Below are 14,587 nucleotides of genomic sequence, written 5' to 3'. Positions count from 1 at the left end.
GGGTTAGAAATTAGTGAATTTAACTTTCAGTTTTATTGACATTTTATTAGAGAGTACTGATATCAGCTCCCAGCATTTTCAACACACAGTTATGTTGTTGAAAACATCATTAGCAACAACATCCTTCCAAGGAATTATAGCTTCTTGTCTTGTCTAAGCACTTTTACCTCTGTTAGCCCTGTTAGGGGTTTAATAGAAAGTTTACAGAGTTTTCTTCTAACTCCCATCTTGCTTATGACTGTAACAGCACTAAATATCTGATAAGATGGATATTCCTTTCTAGCACTCCCTTACAGCAAAATGTTTATCCAACAAATTATTTTAGAATGCAGCTGTATGCTTTTTCAGTGTTACAAACGTTGTATTCTGTGGCCATTTTTCCCCTGAAGTGTTCTGACAAAAAGCTGCATGAGATTAACAAATATCCTCCCCAGCCTCTGAACTGAACTGAGTCTTGTGAATTCCAAGAATTTTACACTGCCACTTTTTAGTAATTGTCCTCTACAAATGGGTTGAATTAGCACAGAGTACTACTTCATTTATGCTTAAAAATAGGCACAATAAAGCATTTATGCTATCTGTTCAGTATTTATTTGCTTCGACAAAAAAAATAGTTGAACTAGTTTTGAGAATACTTATTACAGTGTTTGTTACAATCTAGCTCCTGTTACATCTTAACTGTCCACAGGTCATAATTGCCAGTAGGGTTTTTAACTCTTTCTTCTCTCTCTTCCTGTATCCCATAGATGCTTATAGTTTCTTTTCCCCATACTATCATACTGTAGCTGGAAAGTCAGAGAAGGTTGTTCCCTACCTGTAACTAATTTAAAGTTCATAGCTTTTTTTTTTTTTTTTTTTTGTCAAAACTGGAGGAAGGCTTGTTGGTACCAGTTGATTACATAAGATATATCCTCCTTTAGAGGATAGAACTTAGTCCTCATATAAAGTATTTGATATTTCTGATATTAATATTTGCACATCCTCATGGGCTTCAGCCCAAGTGCTTTGCCATTTACTGTATGTTTTTTCTAGCATGACTTTCCTCTATCAGAAGTTGATTCTAGTGTCATTCAAGTTGCCTATTCTGGGTTTTTTCCTTTGGGTCACTTCTCTCAAAATGTTTGTAGACTTGCCCTCTCTTACAATATTATAGAGCAATAGTGAAATTTGCCATGGATTACAGTTCAGCTGCTGCTGTGTTTCATCTGGATTCACATTCCCACTCTGTATGTGCTATTTTAATCTTGTTCAAAATGTTGGCCTGACATTTTTAGATGATGTTTATTTGTTTCTCAAAAGGGAATGCACATACAATAAATATCCACAGCTATAAAAGCCTGGATGAGCTGCATTCATACTTTAGAGCACGAAATTGAAGATGAGCAGCTTCCAGACATTTCCTAATTACTAAACAATGCCGTGGCCTGTTCTTGTCCCAGAAGTAGGATATGACCAAACGAACTCTGCCTTTTCAGAAAAGATGTGCATCCCAGGGCCCTGCATGTGGCTGTTTCCCCGGAGCAGACAGTCTGCCGGACTCCACAAAGAAGGAAAGTGGTGTCCTAAGCATGGGAGGGAGCGAAATTAGGGACTGGAGACGCCGAGCTAAGCTCTAAATTTTGCCTCTTGCAGTGTGTCGCTGCAGAGCAGATTTTTTAGACAAAGACAACTGGGCCTTGTTCATGACTTAAACCTGGTGTCGTTTGAGTTCTCATCTGTCGTTCGTAGGATTTACAGAGAGGGGAGTTAAACCTGGGTTTTAGGAATACCGTAACTGCAGCGTGTGCGCAGCGTGCATCCCTTACACTGCAGCTGGCGAACATTTAAGGTGGCGCGTCTTTCCCGGCGGTAGCGTAGACCCGAACAGCGCGGATGGGAAACGGACTGTATGGAGAACATCGCTGTGAATCACTTCTGCGGCTCTGCGTTTGCACGAGCTGAATTGCCGCCTTTTAAGGGACTGGATACGGGTGGATAAAGAACGAGAATAATGAAAACCACCTTTATTCCGCAGTGGCGGTTCCCCCCCGGCACGGCCCAGCGCCTGCGCGATCCCGGCTCTGGGATGGCGGCGGCGGGCTGGGAGTGCCGGTCCGTGCCCGGCAGGGCATGGATGGCCTCGGAGCAGGTGATGGATGTCCCCAAGGCAGGGGAAGCCCCCCCATGCCCCCCGCAGCTTCCCGGGGCGGCGGCCCCGGGGTCGCCTGCCCCGGCCCCCGCATCCCACGGCGGGCGAGGTGGCACGGCCCGCCCTGGCTTTACATGTCCCTGTGTGCACTGCCGGTACTTGGTGGGGTTCTGGATTTAAAAAAAAAAAACCAAAAAACAAACCAACACAAGCCTTTTCGTGATGGTACTGTGTTTCTTGCAGTCCCTCTCCATGTAAACTTCGTGTTCTTCGGCTTTGGGACTCATCTGGGAATCCCGAAGGCGGTATTAGCCCTTCTCAGGTAAGTAGCTTTCAAAGTTGCAAGGGTAGCCGAAGCAGGTGTAAAAATGTGTGTATTGGTTCTGGTAACTCTCTAACGGTATTTTTAAAGTGGAAAAACTGTCATGCTGCTTTCTGTAAAATAAACTGCGAGCTCATTAGCTCGCTTTGTTTTATGGAGATGCTGTTGTTCAACGAGAAAAATTTTAACCTGCAGATTGTGTGGTTGATTTTGAAATTTATGAGTGCATGAGCATCCACTGTGCACAACTATCGGGTCAAAGACACGCTAAAGCGTCTATTACAAAAGTAAATATTACAAAGGGAGAAACACAATCTGTTTCCCAGACCTGGTCTAACACAGACGTGATGTGCACTTGACTTTTGACTCAGAGCTGATGGAATTATCGGTGGCACAAAGATGAGCAGGTTTTTGAATGCTTAGGATTTGGGGGGAGGGAGGATGTCTTTACAAACTCTAGTGAAAATTAAAATTTTTTTGATCTGTCAACTTTGTGTACAAGCTTTTTGGCCTACGATATGCTGTATGTGTGACTTCTGTTCCTTTGCTTTTTTTTTTTTTTTTTTTTTTTTTTTTTTTTTAAAGGAAAAGTGGATATTCACAATCTTCAAAATGCTCAACTGCAATGCCAAATTTCGCAGAGGTGGTAGGGAAGCCAGCAGGAGGGAGTTGGTTTCCAGATCTTTGCAGAGTGCTCAGCATTGCCTGGAGGAGCAGGATTTTGGACCTGCGTATGCTCACTATCTCCTGGTACTAAATCTGGCTCCCGAGTTAAAAACTAGGGTCAAAGTAAGTGCTCTTTGAATTACTTGAAACAATTTTATATATTGTATTCCCTTGAGGCCTTTGTGACATGTGTTGTACTTGTGATTTGTTGTATGTAACGGATTTCTACTTTAATTTTGAAGACAGAATTGAAAAATAAGGATGGAGATGGCCATTACTGTGTTTAATAAGCTCTGTGTACTTATATGAAGGGAATTCATACACTTCTCTTTTAGTCTGTGTGTGTGTGTGTGTCAACCAAGTTTAATAAAAATAGGGCCTTGTTAGTATTGGAGCATGCATTAATATACACACAGGCTCTTAGTAAACACTGCTGAGTGATGATCCCCTTGATCCTTCTTGGATATCCGAGAGCTTATTTCTGTTTCTTCCAGGTGAGCCAGCTACCATTTTATGATATCAAGCAGTTGTATGCTGTGGCTTAGGGAGATGAGGGTGTTGAGGTGCATGTCAGGATACCTCCAGATGTTTTCAGGGCTCCATTCCCTACTTCTGGTAACTCCCAGCAATGCAGTGGTATATGTTTTATTTTCTAGGAAACGTTTCAGTTTACTCTTTTCCAATGGGCAGAAGAACTACACTCTCTGGGACGGGTTCAAGACCTGTTTGATTGTTATGAACAAGCACTCGAACTATATCCGAATGATGAAGTGATATGTAATAGTATGGGAGAGCATCTCTTCAGGTTTGTAGTAACGTGTATTCAGTTTTTGTAAGGTTCACACTGTAAAATGCAAGGCCATGCTTAATGCTGAGTGGTGGGTACTGTTGAACTTGAATCTGTTTGTCAGCTTAAATAGAGTAGCCAAAGCTAAAATAGATGTTTCTAGTCACAGCAAAAATAAAATAAAAAAAAAGAAAAGTACTTTTACTAAAATAAAAAGTTAAAAACAAAAATGCTACCTTCAAATATTTTCTGACAATTTATTAAGAAATTACTAAACAAAAAAGAGACTGAAGTTGTTCAGAGTCACGTTAGCGGTTTACCTACAGTTTTTTTAATTCTTCCTTTCTTGCCTCTTAGATCCTATCAGAATTACAACCTTTGAAAGCTGCCTCTTAATTTTGGTCCTTCTTGAGGTGACATATAACAGGCCTTTGAAGTGAGGAGAAGCTGTTCATGTATACTGTGCCATGTAGGGCTGTTCTTAAATGGTTTGAGCTTATGCTTCTATTTATTAGTGTAAAGCAGAATAGTGTTTTGCTGTTGCTCAAGTCTTTGAGACTGAAATCACAGGCCATAATTGAGATAATTTTCATTAGGTTTACTTTTTGTGATTACTTTCTTTGTTTCAAAGCTACACCTCTGCTAGCATTATATTAAAATGTGTATGTGTATTTGATAGATTTGGGGCATTTTTCATTGCTGTCTGATTTGAGAATATACTATAGGTATAAAAACTTGCTTCAAGTTATAGTTTGTTTTCTTTTTAGTTTCTTTCCTTTTTTTTTGTTTCTTTTTTCCAAAATTGGCTCTTAATGCAAGAGCTGGCAACTCAAAATGTGGTAGTTTTGCAGTATGTTCCAGTTAAATACGGTAAAGCACTTCTGAGGTTTATGGCATTCTCTTGACTTGAACATCTGTGAGACTGGATTGCAGAGTTGCTGCTGTCATATTGTTGCAGCAAAGTCTTGTAAAACCTGTTTTACTTTGCAGTACTGGATTGTTGGTGCACACAGTGGCATTTTTGGGCTGTCTTTGCATTTTACAGTGATTTCATGTAAAGCTGAACATCATTTTTTTAATAAGGTAATGCCAGTGTTTCTAAAGATAATCTTTCTAACGCAAAACACTTCCACAGATCCACAGATACTTACAGCTGAATGCATGCTTTCTATTTATTTGTCATTTTTGCTCTTAGAATGGGCTTTAGAGATGAAGCAGCTGGATATTTTCACAAGGCGGTGAAGCTCAACCCAGACTTTGCTGATGCAAAGGAGAACTTTTATCGTGTTGCAAACTGGCTGGTGGAACGCTGGCACTTCATCATGCTCAACGATGCAAAGAGGAACCTTACCTACCTGAAGGCCATTGAGAAGGCTGTCCGCTCAGGGTGCAACTCTGTCCTTGATATTGGCACAGGAACGGGAATTTTAAGGTATGCCACAAGTGCACATTTTTAACATGAATTTAATAGAAACATTCTTGTTGTCTAACAAAATTTGGTTGCTAGTGGAAAATGTAATTACTTTCATGCCTTTATGGAGACAAAACTTAAGAAAGAAACCAAAGTTTTCAGAAATCAGTGAGTCTGGAGGTTAGTGTTTAGTAGGGTTTTTTGGAACCTTTTTTTATTATTTGTTTCAGATGCTTTTTGTGCCAATAAGCACTGTCTGAATTACTCATGTTGGTTTTGGACTTGTAATGCCATTTGTACTGCCTTTTAAGTATTGAGTCTAAAGAGTTACAGTATAGCTGGAGGAGTTATGCTAACTCTGGTGGTTTCTTTGTTGATAGCATATCAAGAGGATATCAAGTTGTGCAATATCAGTGTTCACACAAGAGATACTAGTTCACTTCATGACGACTTTTAGACTTGAACTGATAGAAAAATGAAGCAGATGTGGAGGAGGGGAAAAACCCTGATTCTTGTTTTTCAGTATGTTTGCAAAAAAGGCAGGAGCATCACACATCTATGCCTGCGAATTATCAAAAACCATGTATGAACTTGCCCGTGATGTGGTGGCAGCAAATAATATGAAAAGAGAGATCAAACTTCTGCATTTGAAGTCACTTGATATAGAAATTCCAGAACACATACCTGAAAGGTACGTTGTTGCTTTCTGCTGTGACAGTATTTTGAATTTGCTTCTTATTTCTAGAAAATGGTAAATACTTTGTGACCTAAACAGGAAATAACACTACTGTGGTGTTACCCAGAATGTGAGAAGGTTCTCTGTGTGTTTTATGCTTCTATAGAGCAGTGCAGAAATGACAACATGTTCTTCAGATTGTACTAACCTCTATGGTAGGTCAACAGTCTCATAAATTAAGGAGTTTATTCTTTGATGGTGGGAGCTTTGGGACACTTGTAATTATATTGCAACAACAGGAAAAGAGAAATTAGATTACTGTGTTAAAAGTAATTTTAACGCAGTTTTATTCTTGTCGACTTCTGTCTCACTTCTGCAGCCTCTGAATAGGATGGAGATACAAACATTTATAGTAAAGTGTCTGGCGATAGTACAGGTTCGTGATCAGAAATGATGAAGCTCCTGTGGTTTAGCCACATGGTTTAGGCCAGTCAAGCCTTGTGCCAGCTGAGCTACAGTAAAATATATGTCCTTTTAATGTATATAATGAGTTACTAGGTGTCACCTGTCAGGAGTAAAATCCTACTGTTCTGGAAATGTCTTCTCTTATCATACTGTACATTTTTTTGGCTTAATTCCAGAGCATTTAGGATTTTAGTGCTTTTAGTCTGTGTAACAATTTTATTGTGCTCTGATTATAGCTTTGGGTTTTTTTAATTCCTTTTTATACACATGCATGAAAGCATACTCTTGCACAAAATAAATATTCTGCAATATCACTGGCTGTGTGCCCAGGCTGAAACATCTTCCTGTTTTGGCTAGATTCTTCCCACTCAATTTATTTATAAATGCTGAACAAGAGGCTTTATGGTAAATTCTTGCTTAGTATTTATTCTCTTTTATCTGCATCTTGAATAACTTCTAACAACAATTCAAAACATTTAATTTTTTGGAAGAACTAAATTACCCATCTGTATTGAAACTTTGGAACACTGATAAAAGTTTTGCTCTGAGCTGACATTGGTGTAGTTTTGTTTGGGTTTGTTTTTTAAAAGAATGATTGTTACCAGGAACGTGTGTTATACCTTGTATTTCATGGTGTTCTTTTTGTTATGTAGGGTTTCCTTGGTTGTCACAGAAACAGTTGATGCTGGTTTGTTTGGAGAAGGAATTGTGGAGAGCTTGATACATGCTTGGGAACATCTACTTTTACAACCCCAGGTAGGCGATGTGGGTACATATGGATAAATGGGATTCCTATTTTGGTTTTATATATTTTTTTATGTACATATATGTGTGTATATATTTATATAAACACACACATACATAAATATATATAAAAGTGTACACACACACACACAGGAGCACGTGTGTGTGTATGAGTGCATGTGCACACATTCTGGACCTATGTGAATGAGAAACTTTTGTAGATATTTCATTCCTTTTGTTATGCCATAAGTGAGTGATCTGGATTTGTTCCATGAATTTGATTTTGGTGAATGGCACTGAGGCAGCAGCATACATTGTGTACTTCTGTGAACTCATGTTCTGAGTAGACAGGTACTTGGCCACAACCACCCCCTGTAGTGCTACAGGCTGGGCACAGAGTGGCTGGAGAGCAGCCAGGCAGAAAGCGACCTGGGAGTTTGGATTAACAGGAAGCTGAACATGAGCCAGCAGTGTGCCCAGGTGGCCAAGAAGGCCAATGGCATCCTGGCCTGCATCAAGAACAGTGTGGCCAGCAGGAGCAGGGAAGTGATCCTTCCCCTGTACTCTGCATTGGTGAGGCCACACCTTGAGTATTGTGTTCAGCTCTGGGCCCCTCAGTTAAGACATTGAGGTGCTGGAGCAGGTCCAGAGAAGAGCAACCAGGCTGGTGAAGGGACTTGAGCACAAGTCCTATGAGGAAAGGCTGAGGGAGCTGGGGTTGTTTATCCTGGAGAAGAGAAGGCTCAGGGGAGACCTCATCACTCTCAACAACTCCCTAAAAGGAGGTTGTAGCCAGATGAGGGTTGGTCTCTTCTCCCAGGCAGCTCTCAGTAAGACAAGAGGACATGGTCTCAAGCTCTGCCAGGGGAGGTTTAGGTTGGATATTAGGAAGAAATTCTTTACAGAGAGGGTAATCAGACATTGGAGAGGGCTGCCCAGGGAAGTGGTGGACTCACTGTCCCTGGAGGTTTTTAAGATGAGACTGGATGTGGTACTGAGTGCCATGGTGTGGTAATCACTGTAGTGTTGGATCAAGGGTTGGACTTGATGATCTCAGAGGTCTATTCCAACTCAGTTGATTCTACGATTCTATGATACTTGCAATGGATGTCTCCCCTATGTAACCTTCCATCATACAGAGATGGTTCACTCCTGATCACTGTTCATTCATTTTGGTGTAATCTTTTTTTGTCCCCCATCTTTTTAAGTAACACCGAAGGGGTTTATGTGGATTTTAAACACATTATTTTCCTGCAAGTTTGATTACAAACTTGGTTGTTCTGAGATACCAACTAGTAGCAGAAAGTCATGTCAGTCTAAGCAGAAGATGCTGAATTATGGAAGAATTATTTCTCATTGTGGCACCAGGGAACACTCAGTTATAATTTTGTAATGATGCAATATGCTTCTGCTCCTAATTTAATTTTACTGATTTGAACTTTTTTGGGAGACTGAACAATTCCGCTGGGTCTTGAATTTTACTATACGAATTTTTCATTTTAGTTACCATACATCAAGCAAAGTAATATGACAAGGAGTCTTATATGGATTAACCTCTGTGACATCTTATGAAATAGAGGGACTTCTCTTTATTTTGCCATTGCTTTGATTCCAACTAATTTAAAAAAGTTTTAGCTGGCTGAAACCTCTGGTATTGAATTGAAACTGATGACCTCTAGTGTTAAGTATAGGAATAATGCATAAAGGAAAACTCCTCAAATGTTTCAATGTACTCTAACAGAATACAAATTAAAAAAGTGCTGTTAGAGTTACACAGAGGCTGAAGCCCGGATATGTTGAAACACTGTATTTAAGAAACTCCTTTCATGGTCAACAGAATGCCAAAGACCAGAATCTTACTAATCACTGAGAACTTACTGGTGTTTTGACTGTCACTTGGATGGCTCACTAATATGTAACCCCTACGCTTTTCAGTAATGGTAGAAATAGGTCACCATCTCATTGCATGTTCTTGTTCATGTTTTCACAGCCAAAAAATCAAGAGGTCAGTGCTGGAGACTATGGCAGAGTTATTCCTGCAAGTGCCACAGTATTTGGGATGGCAGTGGAATGCAAAGAGATACGTAGGCATCACAGGTATGTCTAAACTCCAGCACTGAATGAACCCATATTCGTTATTTGGGAAGAAAGACTGGTTGTTTTTATTGAGGATTTCTCATTTACTGTTCTCTTTATTTTTTTGAATGGCTGATTGTCTGCTTAACTAAACGGATTGCTGCTCTCACCCTCCCCACTCCACCCCTTTTCCAGATTTTTTTTTTTTTAACACCTCCTTTCCCCTTTGAGGCTCTGATTTTCTGGATCACTTAATCAGAAACTCTTGTTTTACGCTTATGCTGAAATACATGCCTCTAATTAAATTGCTTAATAGTAAAATTATGTCTCAATGTCTGTATTGTAGATTCTTGGATTAACACTTATCCTTTATCCTCTGCTTCATACCTCACTGGTGGATCTAACACTTCCAGAAGATGAGGACAGGATTGTGTAAAGCCTAAGTGTTGATAACCCCAGCTAGCATTATCTGTCTGCATTTGTCCTTTGCCTAGTTGTGAACTGGCATAGAATAAAGTTTCTTTCCTGAGACCAGCTCTCAGACTTCTTTCATATTTCATATTCCATTCAATACTTTCATACTCATTTTTATTCTCCTCTTGCAGAACATTATCACTGTATGTAGACAGTCTCTGTCTGAGAGGTTTGGACTTGATGTATTTTGTTTAGGATTAATCTTTAAACAAAACACTAACTGCTACAGGAGCTTCAGTGCATTGGATGAAAAGTAGCCAGGCTGCAATCAGCAATTTTTCTAATATGCTAGACCTGGACAGTGGCCAGAAAGAGACAGAAGTTCCCATGGTAGATGGTCACAGAATAATTTCTTGTAGAAGTTAATTATTCATCAATTAAAAGAGGTTTTGCCTTGAAACAGGACATTGACTGTTCCTTACAAAATTTACACAGAATGCAAGCTTATGTCCTGTTAGCTTGGGATTGTTGAATTGACATTTCATTTTAATAGCTTGAGGTCAGATGACTAGCAGGACTGAAGTGATTGTCACAAATTAATTATATGCTGTAGAAAGAAGAAAAATGTCACTTTTAAATTTCTTGCCTCTATAGTTTGAGATCCCCTTTTGCTATAGTAAGAATACTTAAGTCTATTTTAACAAGTGCTATTAAGTTTTATGTAAAACTCTTCTTATCTGTTCTCAGATTTAAACTATCCAGATCTCTTTGAATTATTTTGATGTGCATGTCTTCACATTACCAAAAGTGTTTCCATGATCTACAGTAAAACTTTGGGGTTTGGATGCTTTTTTTCTGAGCCTAATGAAACAGCGGTGTCAAAGTATCTCTTTTCTCATGCTTTTTATCTCATCTAGAACAGTTTCTGTCTTGTTCAATTAGTACTGCTTTGAGCTTTTGCTCATGCTTTAATTTTTTTTTGAGTGCTTAGTAGTAGATGTAGAGCCCAGAATTGTATGAGTACTTGAGTTTTTTTCCCTGAAGAACTTTTAAAAATGTGTTTAATCTATCATCAAACTCTGATTCATCTTGTTGAGAGAGGGAATCCCTTTTGAGTCCAATTGTTGATAATCTTACATATCACAGTCATCTATCTGTGTTTGATCTGAGCTTCTATTTTGTATTCTGTCCCATTGTTTTAGCAGTTTTAAGTTATGCTGCATTTTCTTGTTGTGCTATTTTTTGGTGAGCTTAAGCCAACTTTACAAAAGGTTCCATGTCAATTTACTCCTTAGTGTAGCTTTATTATTTGATGTTTTAGTGACAATTGTAATGCTTCTTTGCTATAGCTGGTGCTGCTTTTACCCCCTGCTTGTGTTCCCTAGAGTAACTGTAGGGTTTAACTCTACTACAGTGTTATGTCATTTTTAAAAATATTTTTATGGCATGTTTTAATTTTCTCCTGAAGTCACTGTAAGAATTGCAGTGAATAAATGTTTCTTTACAGGTTTCAAGTTCTTTTTAGTGTTTTATTTTTAGATAGCTAGTCCTCAGAAAGAGAGGCAATAAAGTGACAAAACCTCTGTGCTTATGCGTTGAAGCCAGAAAGGTTAATGACAGCATATCTGAATTATCTGCTGAGCTCTTCCACAATACAGGTCTTGTACAGCAGCTGATCTCTTTTAGTGATAGTATTTCTTTTAAAATAATACATGGATTCAGTTTCAAAGGCAGGGGAGTACATTCTCATCCTTGTTGCTAAAGTATCTGTTACTTCACTGAGCAAGTGAGAAGGCTGCAATTGCTGATAATGTTGCAGAATTTTTTAGTATTTATTGTGAAGTGCTTAATACTTTCTATTGCTATGGAATCTGCTCCAAAGATGGAACCCAATGTCTTTTAGCTTTGCATAATGGTTAAAATATACTTAGCTAAGAACATGACAAAGGGCAACTTACTCAATTCTGCAATTGTGAGCTTCAAGGACATGACCATATATGACGCCTGTCTAGTTGTGATTAGTTGTAGGGAGATCTCTTGCAGGGAGAGGAGGTCTTCTGAAAAAGGGATTCAGAACTAAAAATAGTTCTAGAAATAGGAATTTAAATAGTTGTTGTTTGAACAGAGTACTAGATCTCACTATAAGAGTGTAGCTTTGCTGGATAGCTGTCACTTAAACGGGAAGCACTAAGTGCTTCTCAGGCAAATGTACTTTTTCAGAATAATCTAAAGTGTAGCTTGTGCAAGACTTACATAACTTCTGACTCGTACTTTGAAAATGAGAATATATCTCAAGTCCTCAAACCTAAGAGATCTGAGGACAGTGTGAGTAGTTGTTTTAAAGCAGTTCAGCAGTTGTCTTTGAAGATTTTTGTATAAGGTAATTTCTAAAAATCCAGTTGATCTTCTGTCTTACAAGAGAGGGTATATGTATTCTGAGTTGTAAGAACATTTTCCACCAAGAAATCAGCACTGAGACTTTCCTTACAGCTATGTAACTAGGAAAAATGCCATATTTAGCATGGATTGTGCTTGATAAATACATAAACATACCACAAAATGAAAGGTTACCTCGAAGAGACTCCCAAAATGCATTTTCCTATTGCATATCTATCTTTGTTCTGACTATTCTGCTCACCTGAAAGAAATACCTTTGTTATCTGTTTAATATAGCAGAAGAAAAGCTTTATTTGTTCTTATTATCACAGGATTTATTTTTCTTCAGTTCTCTGTCAAGACTCAGTGAGTTGTACTTAAAGATGCAGAAGTCTATGGCCTTTGACAAAGGACACAATTGGCTTGTACTTGGTTTCTGGAGACAGCTTTCAGTTCTGATTCTTGAAAATGATGTGCATTTTCTGTGCTTTGGAGCTGCTCTGAATACAACAAAAAACCCACAGGATTGTTTTAATATTTTTTAGCTTTTCTATTCTAATGCTCTGTACATTTTAAAATACTTAGCCAGCTTAGGGAGAATTTCCTTTGGGTTTTTGATCAAATGACTTGAAGTTTCATTTCTTCTCTTTTTGCCTTCACTCCAGAGTGGGAATGCCAGAAGTTGCTGGTGTGTGCTTGTCAAATTCAGTGCAGTTCTTCAGTCCAACATACGCTTTTGCTGGTTCAGAGGAAACCGTCGAGCCTTACACCACTGAGAAGCTCAGTCGTATTCCTGGAGGTTTCATACCCCTGACAGAACCCTGTCAAGTAATGACAGTAGATTTCAATGATCTGCAGGTAATGTTTTTTGGTTTTTGGTTTTTTCTTTTATATCCTTTATAAGTAATTGTTTTATGAATAGCAAGAGTCCTGTATTTTATTTGCTTTTGAGTTCAACTTCAGATCAGTTGACATGTGCAAAGTTGGCAGGGCTGCACTGAAATCCCCTTCTGGTTTTGATGCTTGTCTGGTTGTGTGATTCGTCAGATGACGTTTTCTGGGTTTTTGAACGTGGAGGTTTCTTGTTTGTTGGGCATAGTTTAGGGAACTTTATAAACTACCTCACCATAAGATCAAACAGCTGCCAACTTCAGTATATAGAGGGGGAGAAAGAATGCAATAGACCCATCTTAAATTATTTGTGCAGTTGTGGAGATGACTTAGTTTGTTCCTCTAAAGTTAGAGTCTTCAAGAAACACCTGAAGACAAGAGAAGGGGTGTATTTTACATCTGGCATAAAACTGTCTCTAAGTGCTGATGGGTCAGTGTAAAAAAGAGAGAGATGAAGAAATTACCCTATTCAGTCAGTTCGATTCCACCCTTCAGCTCCTTTGTATCTTAGGGTATTTCTCTAATATGGCATTCTAAAGCATACTAGCACTATTTTGTGTATTTAACACAAAATACATTTGAATGCATGTGTAAATAGGCCTGCACTGTAAGGCAGAGACCTCAGCCACCCACAGCTGGGCATGCTAAAAAGATGATACTTCTGATGTTTGGTGTGCTTCTTGCTTGTTGACCTGTGAGGAGGAGTTAGCATTGACTCAGAGCTTAAAATAGATTCTGTTATATAAATGAAATTATTCTTGGCTATTGCTTGGCCAGGGATTGCAGTGTTTCTGAATCAATAGCTTTTCCTAGTTGGCTTGTCTGACATCCTGAGATTAAAAATGAAATAAGACAAGGCTCTTCAGTATACTACTGGGAGCAATCTCTCTGACCTAATGTTGCTTCTGCTTCTAGCATCAATAAGAAGCTATTACTCTCATCTGAGAGATGTCTGTTCTTAAGCATCTGCCTGCTGGCAAACATGTAAAGATAATTTTAAAGAGTAAAGAACAGTGTTACTCTTTAAATCATGTTTCAGAACTCTCCTTTGAAGTTTCAGTTAGACTAATAGAGTGTTCCTGTCATGAAATGTTAAGATATCGTAAGTAAAAAGGGAGAAATACCACTGATGTGAATCACTGATGTGGTTGAGAGTCGTTGGTTACTGTTTGAATCGTTGGTTACTGTTTGTTGTGATGTTGTCACTGGGCAAATGTGGCAGTTCCAAGTGCTGGTAGGTTACTTTCAACCTGGGGTTTTTTGTTTGGTTTTGTGGGGGTGTGTGTTTTGTCTGGCCACACCTGGATGTTCAATCAATTCAACTAAAACTGAAAAAGAAAAATTAAATATGCTCCTATCAGAATAAATAAAAACCTGCTAGATTTACAAAGAGTAGCAGAATTACCCACTAACGACTGAAATTCAGATAAGAAATCACTGAGTGCTAGTAAGGTAATTTCGAAGACATAATTCCTAAACTCATATTTTGGAGAGTGAGAGGGATGTTGCATTTATTCTGCTTGTACCAACTATCCAGACTTAAAATAAAGAAGAACAGTGTTTGCCAAACTGAGCTGTAGGAGGCTTTTAAGACATTAGTACAAATAATAAGTCAAAATGAAACAAATTTA

At 38.7% G+C, this 14,587-nt stretch overlaps 1 protein-coding gene across 1 annotated transcript in view; it reads left to right on the top strand.

Annotated features, from left to right (window-relative positions):
- The first annotated feature begins 2,029 nt into the window (after positions 1-2,029).
- Positions 2,030-14,587, top strand: part of PRMT9 (protein arginine methyltransferase 9) — a 20,624-nt gene continuing 8,066 nt past the window's right edge. The window contains exons 1-9 of the mRNA XM_027907457.1: positions 2,030-2,128; positions 2,372-2,450; positions 3,036-3,239; positions 3,773-3,921; positions 5,099-5,335; positions 5,838-6,005; positions 7,109-7,211; positions 9,190-9,296; positions 12,731-12,923. Of these exons, the coding sequence (XP_027763258.1) occupies positions 3,063-3,239; positions 3,773-3,921; positions 5,099-5,335; positions 5,838-6,005; positions 7,109-7,211; positions 9,190-9,296; positions 12,731-12,923 (1,134 nt within the window). The 5' untranslated portion in view covers positions 2,030-2,128; positions 2,372-2,450; positions 3,036-3,062. The remainder of the gene's footprint in view (positions 2,129-2,371; positions 2,451-3,035; positions 3,240-3,772; positions 3,922-5,098; positions 5,336-5,837; positions 6,006-7,108; positions 7,212-9,189; positions 9,297-12,730; positions 12,924-14,587) is intronic.

The sequence above is a fragment of the Empidonax traillii genome, unplaced genomic scaffold, assembly GCF_003031625.1.
Source record: "Empidonax traillii isolate 1590-97213 ecotype Southwest subspecies unplaced genomic scaffold, ASM303162v1 scaffold1472:size108541, whole genome shotgun sequence".
Lineage (NCBI taxonomy): Eukaryota > Metazoa > Chordata > Aves > Passeriformes > Tyrannidae > Empidonax > Empidonax traillii.
This window is presented reverse-complemented; position numbering and strand designations above follow the sequence as displayed.